The sequence below is a fragment of the Echinops telfairi genome, unplaced genomic scaffold, assembly GCF_000313985.2.
Source record: "Echinops telfairi isolate 266 unplaced genomic scaffold, ASM31398v2 ScPeMD7_7414;HRSCAF=8452, whole genome shotgun sequence".
Taxonomy (NCBI): domain Eukaryota; kingdom Metazoa; phylum Chordata; class Mammalia; order Afrosoricida; family Tenrecidae; genus Echinops; species Echinops telfairi.
In genome coordinates, this window is record NW_022111314.1 from 776,878 (window position 1) to 797,830 (window position 20,953).

At 57.0% G+C, this 20,953-nt stretch overlaps 2 protein-coding genes across 8 annotated transcripts in view; one reads left to right on the forward strand and one right to left on the reverse strand.

Moving 5' to 3' along the window:
• Positions 1–3,539: 3,539 nt before the first annotated feature.
• On the reverse strand, positions 3,540–10,440 carry GID8 (GID complex subunit 8 homolog). 2 transcript variants are annotated; one of them, XM_045296968.1, is made up of 5 exons: positions 10,364–10,440; positions 6,752–6,879; positions 5,079–5,275; positions 4,768–4,965; positions 3,540–4,355 (listed from the first exon to the last, which is right to left on the reverse strand). In XM_045296968.1, the coding sequence occupies exons 2-5, from the start codon at positions 6,867–6,869 to the stop codon at positions 4,182–4,184; spliced, it is 687 nt and encodes a 228-aa protein (XP_045152903.1). In that variant the 5' UTR covers positions 6,870–6,879; positions 10,364–10,440; the 3' UTR covers positions 3,540–4,181. The 2 variants fall into 2 exon arrangements, with proteins under 2 accessions (XP_045152903.1, XP_045152902.1); XM_045296967.1 differs by lacking the exon at positions 10,364–10,440 and having other exon boundaries at positions 6,752–7,117.
• Positions 10,441–10,695: 255 nt separating this feature from the next.
• The window catches only part of DIDO1 (death inducer-obliterator 1), a 44,070-nt gene continuing 33,812 nt past the window's right edge, over positions 10,696–20,953 (forward strand). For 2 of the 6 annotated variants that reach the window (XM_045296913.1, XM_013008136.2), the window contains exon 1: positions 10,696–10,798. The gene's annotated coding sequence lies outside the window, so the exon portion shown is untranslated. Of the gene's footprint in view, positions 10,799–18,820; positions 18,884–19,332; positions 19,399–19,590; positions 19,624–20,953 lie in introns of those variants that run through there. The other 4 variants (XM_045296915.1, XM_045296914.1, XM_045296916.1 and 1 more) reach the window with 4 other exon arrangements.

Below are 20,953 nucleotides of genomic sequence, written 5' to 3' on the forward strand. Positions count from 1 at the left end.
GCAGGGAACAGTGCCCGCTCCATTCTGCCTCCCCAGGAACCCTGGAAGACTGGCCTGCCCTGCTGCAAGGAGACCTGTTTGCAGGGCATTGCCTGGGTCTCAGGATATGAGCCCAGGCAGCCAGGTGGGGAGCTGTTTCCTGAGCAGCAGCTTGGGGGCAGGGCACTGCATGCCTGTGGTACAGCCCACCCCCTCCCCGTTCCTCTAGGGCAGTGGCTCTCAACCTTCCTAATGCCACAACCCTTTAATACAGTTCCTCATGTTATGGTGACCCCCAATTATAACATTATTTTTGTTGCTATTTCATAACTGTAATTTTGCTACTGTTAAGAATCAGGAGACCCCTGTGAAAGGGCCATTTGACCCCCAAAGGAGTCGCAACCCACAGGTTGAGAACTGCTGCTCTAGGGGGTGCAGATGCATCTGAGCCCCACAGCTGATGGCTCGGTGCCACACAGAGTTCACAAAGGGCAGTGGGGACAACATCCACTTGTCACTTTATTTCAGGGAGACCAGGTGTCAGAACGTCTGCAGGCCCCACCTGGACTGAGAGCCCAGTCGTGCAAAACCCCAGTTACATCAGTACCCGCTTCCTGCTACAAAACACAAGCATGCACTCAAGGGGAAGACATCCTGCCCCTCCCACGCCCCTTCTCAGCTGGCATCTGTCCTGAAAAGGCAACAGGCTCAGGCCATGCCAAGGCTGTTGCACGGCGGCCAGGCCCTCCAGCCACTTCCTTCGGGGAAGATGCACGTAGGAGCGGGCAGTACAGATGAAGGCTGCGTCCAGACAGGCCACACAGCAGGCAGGGGAGAGGCAGGCCGTGCCTCTGCTGGGTGGGGAGCAGGGCAGGGGCAGTGAGGGGCGGGATAAAGTGGCCCATCTGTCCTTCGGGCTTGGGAAGCCAAGTGCAGGGTGTGGGCTGGTGGCGTTGGGTTCTTATTTATATGTTTGAAAATTTCCATAAGAAAAATGTGGTATCGAAACTTAAACCAATGGGGGGGGGGGGCAGACAAATAGCTCCAGCCTATAAATAGGAACTAGTAGCCAGGCACAGAGGGGACACCCTGGCAGGCCGCACAGTGCAGGACCAGACCACGCCACACAGCACTGTGGCTGGGCAGCCCACCACGTGTCCTTTGCCCTGACTGGGCATCACTCGGGCAAACCACCCAAACCAAGCTCGTGCTGACCCTGATGACTCTTCCCAGGCAAATGGGAGAGCTTCACTATCAGAGTCTGAGCAGGCGGCCACGCAGCCTCCTGTCTGCAGCTTTCAGATTGGGAGGGCAGGAGGGGTGGGCTGAGGAGGAGGCAGCGTTCCAGGCTCCATCTGTTAAAAAGCAAGACAGCAGATGACGGGCTCACACAGAATGGTCTACGGAAAAGCTGAGGGAACAATGCCTTCTTTCCTGAAGAAAAGCACAGCCATATCCAAAGGACAGTCCCAGTGGCTTAGAACTTGCCAACAAGGCAGGGGCCATTGAGGGCTGCAGGGGTCCTGTGTGACGGCACTGTGCCTGCCTCTGACCTGCCACCTGGGCCACGTGCCGACCCAGCATCGGCTCTGGATGGTCTTTGTCCACGCGAGGTTTGGTCAGACAACCCAGAGGGCTCCTGGCTGGTTTTCATGAGCAAGAGTCCTTTGGCCTCATATAAAATGCGTCAGGATCTTCCTGAAAGCCCTGTTCCCATCATGCTTTGAGGTGAAGAGTGTGCAGAAGGCAGAAGCAGCGGAGAGTACAAATCAACATCCCTTGCTGAGCATTGCCCACTAGTGTCCAGGTCTGTGGATCTCAGCGTGAGGGGTCGGCTGGAAGAGGTCCAAGCTCGCCAACCTGTATTTCTACAGCAGCGTCCACAGGACCACCTGTCTGCAGCCATGTGCCGACTTGGATCACCAACACTGGTTCCAGGGAGTATGTGCCATTCCACAAACGCAGACACCCTGATTCCAGGTGTCTCAGAAAGATTCGACTGGGAGGGTCCCTCCAGTGGGTTCCGGAGAGCAGCTCAGAGGACCAGCACTCCTAACACTGCGTTGACTTCATGGCACTTTCCACGGGGAGGCACGCCAAGAAACTACCTCTACGAAACGCGCTCAGTGTCCGAGCCTGGCCTGAGCAGGGAGGGCAACAGTGCTCACCAGTTCCCCGCTCAGTGGCTGTTTGTTTGTTTGCTGAAAAAGGAAACAAAACACATGCAAGGTGCGGAAAAGTCTGGAGCCATGATCCCAGGGTGACCCCCACCCCTCCCAAGGGGAAGTACTGCCCTGGGCCTGTGCCATCAGCTCATGTTGATGGTGGCCCGCTGCTTTTGCTCCTTGTGGATGGGGACTGCTCAGGGCAACACCACATTGGTCTTATTCCTCGGGTAGCCTCTGCCACGAGGGGCAGCTCACGCACCAGCACTGGCCTTCTGCAGCCACACAGGCCCTCTCCCTTCAGATTTTGACTGAGCCATGTGGACTCAGGAGCCCTGGTGGTGCAGAGGGCTGCTGACCACAAGGTCAGCCGCTTGAACCCAACCACTCCTCAGGAGGATGAGCTGTCTGTCCCAGAGGGGCCCTGCTGTCTGTCTGCAGGGTCGCTGCATTGGGGCAGCGTCTGGGTCCCGATGGCTACATGTTCACCACGTGAACTCTCATGCGCACCTCGCAGGTGAGCAGGGATCCGCTGAGTGAGCTGGTGTTGCTCTGGACTGTTTCACCGCACCTCTCTCCAAACAAGTGGGCCAGCCTCTGCTCTAGTGACCCACGCACGCCCCAAGCGTGCAGCTTCCCTCTCGAGGCTTCTTACTGTCCTCAGTCCCGGGCAGGCGCCCACTGAGGACTGGCTACAGCTGGGGGTGGGGTGGGGAGGAGGGAGGAGGGCACTTCGCATCCAGGGCTGAGGGCAGGGTGCAAGAACCTTCCACGGAGACCCTTGAGTGCATCATCTGGGTATGCTGAGATGACGTGTCAAGTGAGCCCTGCCCGTGGGCAGCAACAGCAGAGCCGGACTCCAGGCGGATGCACCACCACCTGCAGCACAGGGGCCTGTGCACACCTGTCAACTTGCCTCCTCCGTCCATCGGTCTGTGGGTACGGCCACACCCATCTAACCTGAGTGACTCAGGCACCTCTTGCTTCCTAAGCCACAGGCACGGACATCCCCATCGTCAACAGGACTGACATCCTCCCCATGCCTTGGTGCCCGTGTGCACGCGCGTGCTCAGTGTGTCCCCAAGGCAGCTGGAGGATCCTCGGCCCCCGGCATGGCTTCCGGTCCGTCCTTCAGGAAGCCCCAGACCCAGCACACACTTCCCACCAAACCCAGGCAACGGTGCAGGTGACAAACGAGCACCAAACGCTACGCTGGACGGATGCTTTGAGCTCTAACTGCGTCACCCATGGCTCTCATGACAGCCTCACGCAGGGGCATTTCCAGCGCCCATTGCTCCTGTCGCCCACAGCGTGGGGCCTCTTCTTGGGGACGACACGCCATCCCAGGACACCCAGGCTGGTTTCCAGTGAGTAAGACGTCCTGAGGCCGTTTAGTCACTGTTGAAATCAGAGAAGCCTTTATTTCCAGCATCACTGTCTAGAAAAGAGGGCCGCAGGCCAGTGAAGTGCAGCTCTCAACAGCACCCACGCACACTGAAAACAGGACCACGCAGCCTGTCCCCCCTACGCACGCACGCACGCACGCACACACGCACACAGCCTAGAGCACGCGGCCCAAGGCCCCAGGGAAGGAAAGCAAACTCCAGACCTGCACGCAACACAAGTCCTTGAATGAGGATTTACAAATTTATATATTCTGTCCTTGAAAAATGAACAACCGAGGGAGGGCGCCATGTCTCATCAAAAGCCTGCCAGCCCAAAGGGGTATGAGGAAGCCCGTGTCTGCCTCTTAGCCCTGAGAGAAACAGACCCGTGCTCCCTCACCCTCCCAGCTGGGGGCCTGAGGAGGCCGTGTCCCCCAGTACCCAGCCCTCAGCCCTCGGCGTCTGTGATGAACCCTGCAGCGGAGGCTCCGAGACAGCGACAGGTGGTGCTGTCCCAGCACTCCCAGCACCTGCAGGCCGTGTGAGGCTCGGGAGAGAAGCTGCCTCAAAACCAAAACCAAGGCCGCATCCGTCTGTCCTCTGCTGCCGTCAGTCCCGGGCATATGGCGCACTGGGGCGCCAGCTGGCGGCCCTACTTGGGCTCCTCAATCACCCCCTTGCTGAGGTCTGTCATTTTGGGGTATTTCACTTTCTTCTGGTCCAGCTCATTCTGAGCCCAAAGCAGGAGTTTCAGTAGCTTGGCCAGCTTGGGGGTGGACTCTCGATTCTCATAGTCGAGGACAGCTTGGTTCACCTCGCTCCATACCTGGGAAGTAAGTGTGCTGATGACGGCAGGGCGCTGGAGAGAGCAGGACCTGCCACATCCCTCCCTGGCCAAGGTGGGAAACATCAGGCACACAGCCCTGGCCCTGAGGGGAACCTACGCAGACAGACGGACAGGCTTGTGCTGCCCACGAGGTGGGAGACAGGCCAGAGCAGGTCCTGTCTGTCGTGACAGGTGGGGAGGGAGGGGTGTGTTTGGAGACGTAATGAGCTGCCATGTTTGGCTGGGACACAGAAGCACTGGGAACGGGCATGAGGGCATGACTGAGACCTGCTCTCAGGAGCTCAGCAGAGGGAGGTGAGCTGCGCATTCCAGGGCCTTAGCCTGGAGCCCAGCTGACACTCACATCTTAGACGGGCCTCTGAGGCTCCCTCCCCGCCCACCAGCTCCCAACCTTCTGCCGCTGCATCATGTTGAGGAGGTCTCCAAAGGGCGACTCCTCGGGGCTGTCGAAGGCCAGCAGGGCCAGAGTGCGCTCCATCTCCGTCAGGCACTCCCGGCTCTCCTCGCCCTGCTCCGCCAGCTGTGTCTGGGCAAACTCCAGCGCCGCCTCCGTCTCCCGCTGCCTGATCAGCTCGATCAGGTGTTGCTGCTACTCAGGGACAAAGAAAGCAGCTGAGGTGGCACAGCTGGGTGGCCGCAGTGAGACAGGCCCAGCACCAACCCCTTGGGAGAGCAGCACGCGGTCGCACCTGCACCGCTCACCTGCAGATGGAAGTACAGGTAGCGGTTGGTGTCCAGCAGCTCTGGGTGCAGGCTGTTGATGAGCGCGATGGCCTCTTGGATCTGCCCTTTCAGGATCATCTCCCGGATCTTGATTCGCTCGTCCAGCGTTTCCAGGTCCACACTAGGCTCAATCCCAGACTCCAGCCGGAACTTTTCCGCAGCTTCCTTAAAGCCCTCTGACAAGGAAAGGCCCCTCCCATCAGGAGTTCAGGCAGGAGGCTCACACAGCCCCCATCCTCCAGACAGCTCTCAGGTCCAGCACACAGCCTTTCTCTTCCAGGAGCCCCGGGCGCCACCCCACAGCCTCACCAGGACACTGAGGACTTGAGATAGCACCACTCCCCACCCACCACACCCCTCTCCACCCAGGGACAACCCCCTCTGCTGGAGGCATGGCTCTGCGGTGAAGATCTTGCGGTGGTGAGGCCGAGACTGACCGCACAGACGCTGGTCAGCCGCTGGGCTGGTGCCAGGTGAGTCTCCAGTGAGGCCATAGTTCTTACCAACATCAAATCAGAGTCTGTGCTGCCCAGGCCTTGCATTCTCCATCGCCTCCCAAACCTTCTCACCCGTCTCTCCTTGGGATTAAGTGGAGAGAGCTTGCTTTATGAGTAAACTCCCAGATCGTAGTGAGGGCTGCCTGAGCCTGAGGACCTGCAACCATTTTTCATGCTTCTGGCCAGGGGGGCCTGACTCCTGCTTCAGAACATCCTTAATTTTCCTAAGTGTGTGACCATAAAACCCAGCAGAAATAAGGCCCACGTTTCCCCTTGGGTCTGAAATCCCCGGATACCTGGTTCCCTGGAAGTGCTCTCACAAGATGAAGGGTACAGAGGTACCTGCTGCTTAATGCCCACTATACCACACCAGCTCCCAAACCCAACCCCGCAGGCAAGTCAGCCCCAGCTCACCCACTCTGTAGGAAAGGGGGCACAGCGCCTCACAGTGCCCCAGAACACATCTTTATGGGGCGGGCAGCCTCCTCCTCCCCGTCTGGAGCAGCTGACTCCAGTCCTTGTGGTTAGCAGGCCAGTGTGTAACCACTAAACCGCCGAGACTCTTGTGTTATGTGGGAATAGGGCCGTGTGCACCCAGATGGTGACTCAAGAGCATTATCAAAACCTCATGGGAGCACACTGTGGGTTGTCCTCGAGGGCCCTGGGCAGCTAGAAGACTGGCAATGGCAGGCACAGTGGAGCACAGCGGGAGGGTCACCCTGCCAGCCGGCTGTTTTGCTTGCCTAGAGCAGGAGCAGCAAGCACCGCTGCCACCGCCACCGCCACCGCCACCGCCCACTCAGCAGACAACACTGAGCTAGCCAGCCTGCAGCCGGGGCCCATCCTTGGCCTCATCTGACTGTGGTCCAGTGCAGCAAGTCTGGGTTTGGGGGTCTTAAAAGTCATTGCCTAAAAACCTCACACCAATCCATGGCCATCGAGTCAGTTTTGACTCGAGAGCAGGGGCGCACATGCAGTCAGACTCCGAGCAACATTAGGCGACACGCACACCCACCCGTGCTTATGACATGTCCGCTGTGCTTATGTGGCTGTCTGCACACCGCATCACTCCCCCCGGTCCTCAGCAACAGGGCAACACGTACAGAGGGGGAGCGTGTCCGAGCACCCCTGCCCCTGGTGCATGCACGCCGTTACCTGTGACGAGGTAGTTCATGATGAGCCGGTTCATGTCTGCTCGCTGAACATGTAAGTTATTGAGCTTCTCCACCCACTCATCTTTCGTGATCTCGTCGGGCTTCTCCGAGTAGCTCATTCTGGTTACTCTACAAGGAAAAGAAAGTCCTGGTGCCCAAGTCCGACCAGTCATAGCGCTTCAGAAATGGAGAGCGAGCCGTTGTGGGGGAAGCACAGGGAGGGGAGGAGACCGTCACCCTGGAAGCCAGGCCTGAGGTACAAACGCGTCTGGAGACCAAGAAGATGGTTACGCGATTAGAAGGTAGAAGAAAGGTGCTGAGAGATCCTAGAACGAAGAGACTAAGAGATTGGAGAAAGATACCGAGACCCCAATATCCATTAAAGGCAGCCCCTGGGAGCCACAAGCTCAAGGATGACAGGCTCTGGTCATACACCCACTCAACAAAACAAAACAAAACCCGCCAAATTCACTGCCACAGAGTCAAAGCCGACTCACAGCGACCCTACTGGCCAGGGTAGAAAGCTCTGCCTTTCTCTGGTGGAGTGGCTGGTGGTTCTTAACTGCTGACATGCAGCACACAGGGGAAACCCCCATGCCACCAGGACTTCTGGTCTGAACAGATTAAGAAGCCTGAGTGTAGGCAAAGCCTTGAACGCTTTCACACTGCTGTTAGAATACAGGGGTGGTGAGAGACCAGTCCCTGGAAGAGGAGGACATCAGGCTCGGTGTAGTGGGAGGGCATCAAGAAGATGGACTGACACAGTGGCTACAACAACGGGTTCAAAGCTAATCACCACTGTGAGGTGGCACTGGGCCAGGCAGGGTTTGGCTCTGTTGCACAGGGGTCACCATGCATCGGCCTAACAACCGGGAACCAGCTGGCCTGCTCCTCGAAGGCCGCCTGCGTGCGCTCCCAGTCCTTACCAGCGGCTGTTGACTGGCTCACGGAACACACTGCGGGCTCGTGCAGGCTCCTGTGCTGGAGAACACTGCTGCAGCCACTGCGCATTCTGAGGGGTTCATCCTCCAGCACCACACTGGACCACGCCCTGCGATGATCCACAGGGTTTTCACGGGCTAATGTGCAGAGACGGATCGCCAGGCCTTTCTTTCTTCCTAGTGTTGTTTTAGCCTGGAAGCTCTCCTAAAACCTGCCCACGAGTGACCCGACTGGAATGTAAAACACCGGTGGCACCCTTCTGACGTCATAGCCACCACGTGAACCACCACAGTCCGACGAGCTAATAGATAAGGTGGCGGGGAGGGGTTCTCTTCCCAACCTAGCAACTCCACCCCGGCTAGATGTGGACACTCTAGAAAAACTCACAAATGTGCACCAAGGGACATACAAGCCTGCTGCCCTAAACAGCCACAGGGTGGAAGGGACTCAAGGTCCATTGTGTAAGGGTTTTTGGGGGCGCGAAGCGGAATTAAAGATCCAACTGGTAAAGTTTTAGAAGCAGGCTTTATTGAGAAGCTTGCGGACGGGTTCAGTAACTCACGTATTGAGCTAATGAAACCGCGCGAGGGGAATTTCTGGCTGCGTTTTTATATCCCCTGGTGGCAGGCACAGCTGCACACAGGGGCTTCAAAGGGAAGCGCTCATTAATTTTATCTATAGGTCCGGGATGGGTGGAATAAACACATCTTCAAGGGATGCAGGGAAGTGGTCGTTAATCTTATCTATAGGTACTGGGGCAGGTAAAGTAAACATATCTTCAAAGAACATTCTTTCTCGAGGATATCTGGTTCTCAGAACTGGTGATTTTCAGCGAGGGGAGGGGAGGCCGATGTGAGGGAGGCCCATGAGAGGTGAGTTCTGAGAACCAAGAAGGTGCCGGATTCAAAATGGAGTCCCTTGTGCCAAGACCAGGCATATTGGGGTGATGTGTTCTAGAACTCAGAATCCTTCAGAGTGCAGAGCATATATGTGGCACAATGCACCCTACATTAGGAGCATCCTCACTGCGAGAGGGGGGTTAGGGCTTCTGAGGCAGCATCTCTAATCAGACATCCTCCCACAAAGCAGCCGTGCTAAGTGGGCAAAGCCTCTTAAACAGTCATAATCAGGCAAAGTTTTATCCCCAGAGGGTTACAAACAAAAGGGCTTGGTTTTCAGAGCTATCGGGTTTTCTGGGTGGCCAAGAAGGAACTGCAGTTGCTCACACAACAGAACTTGACCTTGAAGTTGTACGGCGAGCTCACACAGTCACAAAGATGACTCCCAGAAGCTGCCCAGGTGCAAGTCGCACAGGCCCAAGTGCGGTGTCACAGCTTTGCTGACACCAGACACAACGCGCTTGAAGAACACATGCAGATGAACAGAACCATGTTTTCACGGCAGGGTCTCACTCACCGCCACCACTGAGTCCACTCTGACTCGGGGCCACCCTACAGGGTTAATGAAGGGCAGGAACTAGCAAACCTAGGTGTTACCTGTGGGGAAGGGGCGCTGGCTCCCAGGATGGGTCGTGGGTGTGCAACGGCCTGTCATCCTCTAGCTTTGTGAATTACAGGTGTGCACACACTGTGGGCGTAACTCTACGCCCAGGGATACACGAGGAGCTGTGTCACCGGTAAGAGAACTGAATGAGTGTGTGCTGGAGGAAGGCAGGCCAGATCCAATGATTTGGGCACTGAGCCCACAATGGGACATGGGGAGGACCTTGGAAGACCGGAGGTGCAGGATTGAGACCTTTGGCATATGGGGCCAGGGCTTAAGATGATGAACTGGCAGTGGAACAGGTTTGGGGAGACTATTAAGACAAGTCGGTGGAGAAGTCAAGCAGGGCCATGATTACAGGTCCCAGGCCCCGGCGCTGGAAACATCAATTACAGACAAATCCACAAAGACATGCACTTCACTGCACGGGCTGGGCAAGCTCGCCTAGGGAGAAAGTGCCCGTGGGGAAGCAGAGGGGCACAGGCCACAGTCCGCGAGGCCAGATCCCAGAGTCGCCCGAGGCTCACAGGAAAGGCGGCACGGAGCTGTGCTGGAGAGAAATCAAGGCAGTGTTGTGTGATGAGCACTCCTGAGAGAGGACCTGGATCCAGAGATGACAGCTATCGACACCCCGACCGGTGAAGCAAGCGCCCTTCTCAGAGCCCACGGCGCTCTGCAGTACCGACCCCCAGCCCAAACTGCCCAGGTGCCCCTACCTCGGGGCCGCCGCCGCCGCCACCACGGGCTTTCCTGCCTTGCGGAGGAGGGCCCTGCCCGAGTCGGCTGTTAAAAGCAGGCTTGCCCCGCGTTCGTCCAGGGGGCCCTGCGAGCCAGGTCGCTGGCCCTCACCCCCGGCCCCTCCCAGGGCAGGCCGGCCGACAGCTCCCAGGTGCCCCCAGGCCAGGCGTCCGCTCCGCGCCGGAAGACGACGACCCAAACACGGCCCGCCGAGCAGCCTCACCGCGGGCGCGAGCACGGGGCCGTGAGGCGCCGCTTCAAGCGAGTCCAGGGGACACGTCCTCGGCCGCCCCTCGGGCCCGCGACGCTCCCCTGTGGAGACGCCCCTCGGGACGGCTCGGCCGGGCTCCGGGCCCCGACCTGCCCACGGGCCCCGGTCCGCCCGCCCTCCCCGCGCTCGGGCGACGCTCGGCCGCAGCGGCCATCTTACCGTGGGGCCCGCCGCCCGCGCGGCGCGGTCTCGACGGCGGCTGCTGGGCGGCCGCTCGGGGCTGGGGCCGGGCTCAGGAGCGGGCGGCGGCCCCAGCAGGGCGGGGGCGGGGGCAGGAGGCGACACAGCGGCGGCGCCCCCTCAGCCTCCTCTCGCGATAACTTCAGCCGGCAACCAATGGAGCGTTCCCGCGAGGGGGCGGGGCCCGGCGGCCGCCCGGAAGCGCAGACGCACTTCCGCCCTTGCGCAGAAGTACCCCTCGCGCGGTGCCCTTGTTCTACGGGTTGGCGCGAGAGTCAAAAGGCATCGACCGCTTCCCCAGAGGGGTGGAAAATGGCTGACGAGGCGGCGTCCGGATGCAGAAACTTTGCGCGGAATGGCGACGTCTAAACTCAGTTGGGTGCGAAGATTCCGGCGTCCTTTCCCGTCGTTTGTGTGAGGCTTGGGGAGAGGGACAAGGGTGGGGGGAAGGCTGCCCGGGGCTCCTAGGTCGCCCCGCAGACGAGCCGCTTCCCGACGGCCTTGCATCCCGGGCGCTAGCCCTCTCCAGGCCAGAGGGCGGAGCCGTCCGGCCGGGCCGGGCGCGGGTTTTTACGCAGGCTGTCGAGGTTATTTCTCGAGGGTCGTGGAGCGCAGACCCGCTCGAGGTCAGATGGGTGAACAGAGCCCCGCAGGGAGCCCCTTCGGCCCAGCACAGTCACCTCACTCCACAAACGCTCGTTTGCGGCGCCTGAGCCGAGGGAAGGGACCGGCCGGTTCGAGAGGGTGACCACGGAGCGGGGGTTCGAGGCGGGCACGCGGGGGAGCGCCCGCCGAGGCCGGAGCACGCGTTTGTGGGTCTGTTTGCTTATTTGATTGCATCTGTCTTGACTTCCCGGTGCTGGAGGGAGGGTCATGGGGAAGGCGTCCCAGCGCAGCGGGGCGGACGTGCCCTTAGAAACTTTGAGAGGCACCCGCCGTGGCCTCCGGCGGGAACCCTGGCTTTCTGAACTAGACCAGGGGTGAGGTGGGTTGGTGGCATTGCTCGTTCACCTTTATGCAACCTGAACCCCGTCCAGAGCGGTGAAGACGGGTTCGAGCTGTTCTCCATCCAGAGAACACAGGACTTTCAGGTCTCGAGTTTCGACACCAGTTATTGAAGCTGCATCTGCACCGCTACACTAATCGCAACTCTCAGGACCTGTGATCAATACTTTAGGTGCCAACTTAAAACAAGCAAGGGAAACACAGAGCTTTAAAACGCTTTTCAGAGTTACTCGTGCAAAATTCTCAGAGACTGTGACCATTGCAGTCCAAAGAGGCTGGGGCTGCAGGGCTCCCTCCCCTCAACAGCCAGTCCCCTAGCCCTACTGACACCCCTCTCCCCAATTCCAGGGAATAGACAGCGCCTTGCTACTGCTTCCCAGCCTTTTTGCACAAAAAGCTTCATTATTGAGTCAGCATTAAAACTGCCACCAAGGCATCACGCGCCATCGGATGAAGCGATTGTCAAGAGGCAGAAAAGTGCTCAGCTAGAAGCAGATCCCCTACCTGGAGGTGTGCAAGTCTGGAGCGATTCGCTGCACACTCAGGCATCTGGGGAGTGTGGGGAGTACCAGATGAATATCCAGGAGAGGGTCTTGGCCCAGCCTGGTTAGGACGCTGTTTCTCAAGAAAGACTGGTCACAGTTGGGACAGGTAGGAAGTGTCCTGCCCCCAGAGGTCCGGTTCTGCAGTGCCAATTGGGAGAGCTGAGAAGGTACTAGGTGGGTGGGGTGGGGTGAGGCTGTGAGGTGTGGCTCCTGTCTGTGCTTGAGGAGTGGGAGGACCCCTGGTGGATATTAAGAGGACAGAGAGAGGTGCATTTGCAGAGATGTTTGGGGGTCAGGGGAGTAGCAGGTAGGCCTTCTGGTGACAATCCCAGGGGCCAAGCTGCTGATGGCTTGGGATTGTGAGGATGTAAGGAAGAATGCAAATTTAAAAGATTAACGAAGAGGGGTCCCCTCTTCCAAGTTCTTTACTTTAGATAACTTGTCATGGCAACCTCATTGTATGTCCCTTGCTGCCACTTGGAAATGTACCTGCCCATTTCCTGGAAGATGAGCATTCCTTCCCGTGGCACTTACCCCACCACAGTGCCAACTCTGTCTCCCACATGGAGACTTGATGCCGTCGAGTCTGTGACACACCTCGACCCCGTTGTTTTAGCTGCCACCCTGTGCACAACAGAACAACACCGCCGGCCCTGCACCGTCCTCACAGCTGTCCCGTGTCCGAGCCTTTGTTGCAGCCACGGTGTCCGTCCATGTCCACGGCATAGTAGGACCACCCCAGAGCGTTTCCAAGACAACAACCTTAAGTCAATTGGCCAATTGTTACCTACTTCTTTCTCCTGAGGGCCAGCTGGTTTGGAACTAACGACCTTTTGGTTAACAGGCATTTTAACTTCTTGCACCAAAGATAATAGGAAATTACCAATTTATCTTGAAACTCACTATGATGGATTGTATCCCCTTAGCTGTGCAGTGGAGTGGTGAGGACGCTAACTATCGGCAGTAGCAGCCAGGATGAAAAGGTGTCCGGGGACTGGAGGGTGCACCAGCAGCCCTGGGTGATGGCCAGTTTGTGGGAGCTGGCGCTGGGTGTGATGGGTGGAGGAGTCTGCGTAGGAGTGAGCAGGGCTGGATTGAAGAGTTTATGGTTATGCATAGGGAGAGTCAGTGCTTGGAGCAAGGGGATTGCACCTAGAGTCCAGGAGACCATGGCTGTGGTCATCTGTGGGGGAACGTCACCCCCAGGCCACAGAAGGAATCAGAGGTGGCTGACAAGAAATGCCCAAGGCCTTTGAGGACTGCCCGGCAGTCTTCAAGTCAAGGCAGCTGGAAGCAGACCGTCTTGGCGTCTGCAGAGAAGGACCGGGACTCCCAGATTAGGTTGCAGCTAGTTGGTGGGTAATGAGCAAGGGGAAGACCTTTAAGGGTGGTTGGGAGCCCACCAGGTGTCGGGAGAGTGGGGGGACCGAGGCCGGGAAGTCTGCTTCTGGGATTCAGTGGAGTGTATGGGGGCAGGAGATGGGTAGGGAAGGCCGGTTTTGCCAGGAGAGGCTATGTTTTGTTTAAATGGTTTATTTATCATGAAGCTGGCGAGGGTTTGTAGAGCAGCTCACAGTTTTACATTCAACAGTTCATGCCCGTTCTGATCTAATTCGCCCACCCCCTCAGTGTCCAGCTGTGTCCCCCTCTTCCCCGTTGTCTCCTCTTTCCCCTCACTCCCTGGAAGGGCTCTGAAGCACCAAGCAGAGGCTGTGGGTAGAGAGTGGAGTTGGGGGTGGGGGACAGGACGTGCAGGGCCACAGGACTTACTATCAGGGGGTCGGTGACCCAGGGGACCAAGATCCAGCCTGGTGAACGCTGGGCCTTGGGCAGGCAGGGGCAGAGCTCCGGTATTTTTCCAGCCAGGGTGGTGCCTTTGACCTTGAGAAGTGGTCTCTTTAAGCAGGTGGCAGTGGTGTGCCTTGGGATTGCTTTTTGCCCTGGTGGATGCCCTGCAGCGTTTCCTAAGCTGGGATCTGTGGGAGCTGATCACCGGGTCTTTCTCCCACAGAGTGGCTGGTGGGTTCAGCTACCGGTTGGCGCCCAGCACTGCTCCCCAGCGTGCCCCGGTTCCTCAGACATCGGCAGCCCCTCCGAAAGAGTCTTGAAAGCACATTTGCTTTACAAATAACACGAATGAGGTTTTTATTTATTTATTTATTTATTTTTTCACGAATGAGGTTTTTAAAGGGGGAAAGTGTTTTGAGAATAAAGCTCCATGTTCTTTGAGACCATAGAGGATTAAAAATCCAGATTATCAACCATGTTTTACATGTTACTTGAGGAGATGGTTTTGTTTTTCCCGCAAAACCCAGAAGTGTAAAGCCGCACCTCCAGAAGGGAGGCCTGCTCCCCCCAGAGCTTTGGTCGCTGGGTAAAGCCCCCTGGTGTGGGGGCCTGGGGTCTAGAGCTGGGTAGGACAGTTAGCTGTCCCAGGTGCCCATGTTTCCTGGGGTTGGGAGGGCCAGGGCTGAAGAAGTGTTCAACTGTGGGTTGGCTGCATCCTGGGCATTCGTGTTTAGACTGAACTGAGATGCCGAGTGGCGGTGCAGTGCTGCCAGGCTGCTGACTGAAAGGGAAACCTCCGGGGAAAGGCCTGGCTGCCCACTTCTGAGAGTCCGTCTGGAATCCGAGTGCTGCCGGAATCAACCAGCCTGGACACCTGAGGGAGTTCCCTGTGAGCCTCCCGCCCCATCTCTGCTTCCACATCCCGGCTGGATCCGGCGACCCTGCTGACAACCCTGGCCGTTCTGGAATACACTGCCACAGGGCCTGGGCTGGGGGAAGTCGCAGTTGGTGTTCTTGTGATTCTTTGTGTGAAGGGTTGATGCCTGCAGAGGTAGAGCCGCCTCAGCGCAAGCTCAGGGCCCACCAAGCCCTTGGGGTGAGCCTGCCTCCACCAGCAGAGCGGGTCCCAGCAGCAGAGCCCTCCAGTGGCAGTTCTCTCCATGCCCACTGAGGGCGCCGTGCGTCCGTCCGTACTGTTGCTCCTGGTGCCTGCACTCCTGGCTGGGCCCACCCGGTATGGTGTATGGATGGGCTTGGAGTTTTCGTTTCTGTTTGAATAAAATGTGTGTCTGGGTGTGGGGGTGCGTGTGTACACCTGGGTACCACAGGCCCAGAGTGCTGTCTGCCTGTCACACAGCCGGTACACCAGTGTCGGTGGGGTCAGGAGCAGAACTCGGGCCACATTCTTCTTGTGTTGTTTTACACACGCAGCTTTTTTTTTTTCTTTCTTTCTCTCAACTTTTGATTCAAAGCCTCTTACAGTCATTCTTTTTTGGAAAACGTTTTATTGTGAGTGAGGAGCCGGTTTAGAGACAATCACCGCTTCACACCAACAGCTTATGCGCCTTCTGGTGCAGTGCAGGCGGGAGACCCCTCAATACACTGGCGCTCATCCCCCTTCCACCCAGTTACCTGTCTCCACCCCCTGCCCTCCCAGCCCTCTGAACTTTGACCTTGGGGGAATGCTGCCCTTTCCACCCTATGTGGTTGATGGTTCTAACTCGGGGTGAGTTCAGTTCCAGACCTGAGGGTAAGGGCGCCGTCTTGGGGGTCCCACCCGTGTCATTCCCACCAGCGAGCCTTTATAATCACACTATACGCCAGCAGTGCTCAACCCCTTTGGGGTCGCCTAAAACATCCTGCATATCAGATATTTACATTATGACTCAAACAGTAACAAAATTACAGTTATGAAGTAGCAACGAAAGTAATTTTATGGCTGGGGGTCATGAGGAGCTGTATGAAAGGGTCGCGGCATTAGGGAGGTTGAGAACCGCTGCTGTAAGTGCTTTTTTTGGGTGGGTGGAGGATGAGAGAAACGGACAGGATGTGTTGTTCTCTGTAGAAGAACCATAAAAACCTTGGCCTCTGGCAGGTCTTACTCCTCCTAAGACAGCATGAGCGTTATCACTCCTAAATTATCGAAGCGATTGGATTGATTTGGAACAGCAATGACTGGCATTTATGGGCACTGATTTTGTTGGAGTTCAGAATAAAAGGAAAGATCCCTCTTGGAACCCCCATAGCACGGCCGCAGCCAGGCAGGGGTTAATTTTGTGCAGCCCTGCACGTTTCTGGAAAACCACTGCTTCGGCAGCTCTTTCACTTCTGAGATGCTTCACTTAGGGGAAATTGTTAGGGACGGGGCCTGTATGAGAATTGTAGCGTCCCTCTTCCCTACACCAGTCATGAGGGCGCTCCAAATAGACGGAGAGATCATGGGATTTCCAGAATGTCTGCAAAACCAGGCCCTCCGCCCTTTTTCACATGTGATTTCCTTGAAGGCTTTGTTTGGGTTTCTACCTCTTCTCTGTCCTGCAGGTTCCTGCTCATGTCCCTGCCCGTTCCCTCTCCTCACCGCACTAGTGCTATCTTCAACAACAGCCCCTTGAATTCTGCAACGTGGCCTGGCGCAACTGTGCCCCAGAGGCAGCACAGGAGCGAAGTTCAGGCCAGGCCTGGGATGCAGCTCAAGGACGAGGTGGGGGTGGGGAAATAGAGTTTAGGGATGGGGTCACAGCACAGGCTGCCTGCTGCTCTGAGAGGAGGTGAAGCTGAGTGCCCCACTTGCCCCATTGAGGGTTATCTGCATTTCTGAGTCTGGGTCCATGCAGGTAGGCTTGTCTGAAGTTAACTGACACAGTTAGCTTTTAACATGTAAATGCATGAAAACCCATGTCTTGCAAAAAACATGCAGTGTTTGAAGCTCTTGTTAGCAATAAAAGCTACCCTATACCTTGCCCTATGAATGTATGATCCATGGTGGGGTGGGGAGGTGCACTACATAACTCCCTGTCAATGCCTCAGTTCACAGGGTTGTTGAGCGCCTGGCTGTCTGGGTGTCACCCCTGTTGCGGACCTGGAGATGTGTTGTTGGTCAAAAGCCCAGAGACTGCTAGCGGGAGGGAGCGCCCCTGGCATGGGCTGGGGGTGCCGGCTTCGGGGCTACTGAGTTCTCTGCCCCACTTTCAACCCCTCGGAGGCCTCACGTCCTGGTGTGAGACCCAGTCAACAGAAACTTGCCACTCAGGTAGCCGTCTGGAAGAGTCCTATGGGTTCCCCCGCAATGCGGAGCTAGTGGTGGAAGCACAGACCCTACCACCCTGCACCTCCAGTCTGTGGGGTGGGCGGGACTCCGCCAGGGCCCTCCCAGCCCTATCTGTAAGTGCTGATCCAGGCCTGGTACTCTGGACCCCGCCAAATAGACAAGCTGAAGAGGAAGAGAGGATTCCCTAGGGTGGGCGCAAAGACTGAGCATGGCCTCACGAGGGACAGCTGCAGGACCCACTCACTCACTCATGGAGATGCTACAGGACGGTAGAATAGCATCCCCCACCCTCACCCCAACCCCGTGTGTTTCTGAGACTAAGAGCTGTCTCTCTTCCAGCAGGACCTTGTGGTTGGCAGCCCAGCATCTACCCAGTGGGTCACCAGGGCCCTTTCTGATAGGCCAGGGCTAACTGCTTGTTCACCTCTGACTCCTCTGGATTCCAACTGAGGGTCTAGTAAACTGGGACTTGCTGGTATGTCCCATGGTTTTAAATCTGTTCTCGTTTGTTAAGGGGTTGAACATCTCCATTAAAGAAATAATATTGCAGTATCAGAATGAGTAGAGGGCTGGAGAATTGGGGAGTAATGGATGCACCAGAACTGATTGTGATAATGTATAGATCACTCTTTTAAAAGTGACTTATAGAAGTGTATGATATGTAGATAGTATGTCAAGGAAACTACTGAAAAAAAGAAAAACCAAAGTTGACCAATAACTACCATGGGTGAAGGAGGAGGAAGTGTTTTTGCTCAGGGAGCATTTAGTTTGTTAATGTGGGAAGAATAACTTGGAAAAGGCTATCAAAGGTTGCACATGAAGAGTGTAGTCAGTGGCACCGAATTATACATGTAGAAGTTGTTGAATTGGAGAACATTTAGTTGTGTATATGTCACAATTATTACTCTGAGTGCGAGGAAGAAGAGAATTTTCTAAAGTTGATTTGTGGTAATGAAGTACAATTCATGATACGGTTGAACTATGATATGATGCACGAATGAAGTGCAGATCAAACTTAAAACGAAAGGAGAGGACTGACACTGGGTGACTGGTCTCTGCCAAGGGCGGGAGTGAAACTCACGGTGAGAGCCCCCACCTTCGCATGTAAGACAGGCGCTCGTTGGTTTTGCTCCGAGCACGGCCGGACACAGGCCCCTGTGAACAACTGGTGAGGACCGTAGGGACATTGGCGCCCTGGTGGTATAGTGAACTGTTGGGCTGCTGAGTGCAAAGTTCCAGACCATCAGCCTCACCTACCTAGAGAGAGCGGGGACTTTCTACCCCAGCAGTTAGTCTCTGAAATCCACAGGGGCAGTTCCAGTAGGGCCCCTGAGCCGGCAGTGACTCAATGGCAGTGAGGTTTTGTTCTGTTTTCTGGAGCAACGCTACGGGACGGGCTAGAACTGCTCCACAGGGTGTCAGAGGCAGGAATCCGCGGAGCAAAGGCTGGTGGGTTCAAACCACTGGCCTGCGGTTAGCAGGTAACCTCCGCAGCACTGTGCAGTCGGGCCAAGAAAAGGGCTCTCTCCCGATTTCCTCCTCGCCCCGTCCCCGGGCGCCGGAGTTTCCTTCAAACGGGGGCGTCTGTGTGCTGCCACCAAGTGCTGGCTGACGGATCCTAGGGGCGAGTTGGCGAGCCCCGATCCCACTCAGGTTTTCGGAGGGATTTTGGGAAAGCGGGAAGCAACCGCCCGAAGATTTGCGCTGGGGTCCCTCAGGCGCGTGCGCACTAGGCAGGTTGCCGGGTGCAGTCCTCCGGCCGCGCGGGGGCGCCACTCGTAGCTGGGCGCTCTGGCTGCTCGACGTCATCTCGGTGGCTGACGTCGCGCCGACTCCCACCGCCCCTTCGCGGTACATAGGAAGGAGATGGCTGCGAGACCCGTGAGGCCCGCGGTAAGTGGCGGCTGGAGTGCGGGCGGAGGGCAGGCAAACGGGCCGCGCGGGAGCGGAGTTGGCGTGCCGAGGGCTGCGTCCCAGCTCGGCCGGCGGGTCCCGCGGAGCCCGCGCCGCTCCCACAGAAAATGGCGGCCGCCGCCCCGGGGGGAGGGGCAAAAGCAGCGCCGACGCGCGAGTCCAGGCAGCGGGGCTGTGGACCCCGGGCGGGTCTGGCTGCAGGTTTGGGGCCCTGCGCTCTTTCTGGGGCTTAGGGGAGAGGCGGCGCGGCGATATAGCCGCCGGCCGCACTCGGTTAGCGGCGCGAACGGACGCGGGCAGCCCTTTGCCCCTGGGTCCGAGCGGCCGTCCTCGTGACGCCCTGCTGCGGGGCAGGCCCCGGTCCCTGGTCCCTCTGCGGCCGGCGCGGCTCGGAGTCGGACTGACCGTCAGTGCTGGGGCCGAGTGGTTGTGTCCTTGTCGCTGTTTGGGCGGAGAGCGCGTAGGATGGGAACAGTCACTGCCCGGCGACCCGGGTGAGCGCTGCCGGAGGCCGGGCCTCAACCCAGAGGCGCTGGGCCGGGGCGGCGCTGCTCCTGCGCGCGGGTTGTCACTGGCGGGGTGGGGTTTGGGGACCCGTGTGAACGAGTCTCGCCGTGGGCAGCCCTGCAGGGAATCCTCTGTGGAGACTGAAGAGATGTTTCTGGTGTTTACTTTCACTTTTGATGGACGGAACGACGAGCTTTTCACTCTGGGGAAAGGTAACTGCTGCCAGGCTCGTGGCTTGCTTGGCGCTGTAAGCAGAGGCTTTCAGGAAATGGGTGTCGTTTTCTTCAAGAGCAAATGCCTAAACTTACAATGGGGTGTTTTTGTGCGAGGGGGGCGCGTGTTACTGGGTCATCTGTGTGGTTAACCTTGTGTAAGCTGGCCCTGCCTTGTTTGTGTCAGCTTTGCCCTCCAGGAATAGTGGAAGTAGAGAGAGCAGCTTTTCATGGCTGCCCCCTTGCTCCATCTCCCACCCAGCTCTCCTCTGTTGGGGTGTCTGCCGAACCCCCCAACTAGGCCATGAGACTAGAAGTCAGGCTGCCTGCTCTCTCAGAAGCTGGTCGTGGAGCATCCTGTTTTGGCCCTAGGTAACAGCAACTTGGTTGGTAAAGAGACTTTCACTTAGGCCCTGACGACATAGATTGAATAATGATGGGATCCAATTTGCGAGTAACAAATTAGGGACATTTTACAAGAAGAGACGGCACACACAGATTTTTGTGGTGGCTCACTGTGACCTCATCAGACTCATGGGACAGTATGGTGTGTGAAGCTGTGTCTCGGTGCTTACAGAGCTGGGAGCCCAGGCCTGGTGGCAGGGTGGTGCTAGTGTTTCTGTCCCACCCCTGCCTTTTCTGGGAAGCTGAAACCCAAGGCAGTGGCTTGCCCAGGATTTTGGAGCTGAGCATGCAGACCAGACTCTTACATTGCTCTGCCAGCCCCGAGTTTCATGTGGCTTCCCCCGAGCCACCTGTGCCCTGGCTGAAAGAAACTTATAAGAAAGGTATGTCAGCCCTTCATTTTAAGAAAGTAAAGCCCGTTAGCCCCACTTCTGGATTTGTGCAGCATTGCTGCACCCTGCAGTAAGCCCGAAGGGAGCTGTCTCCATCCATCCCAGCCTTGCCAACCGGTCTGCCCTGTTGTGGTGCTTCTGTTAGAGTAGCGGTTCTTAACCTGTGGGTCGAGACCCTTTGACACAGGGGTCGGCTAAGACCATCAGAAAACACATATTTCACAATACATAATTACATATTTTGTGATTAATCACTATGCTTTAATTATGTTATGTTCAGTTTGTAAGCATGAGAGGACATCCTGCATGTCAGATATTTACATTACGATTCGTAGTAGTAGCAAAATTACAGTTATGAAGTGGCAACGAAAATAATTTTATGGTTGGGGATCACCACAACCTGAGGAACTGTATGAGAGGGTCGCAGCGTTAGGAAAGTTGAGAACCACTGTGAGAGGGTCCTCTCTGACCAGTCTGCTCCTTGCTTTTTCCCCATTTTGAACCCAGGAAGGCTCCCATCGGTTGCCTTCCCC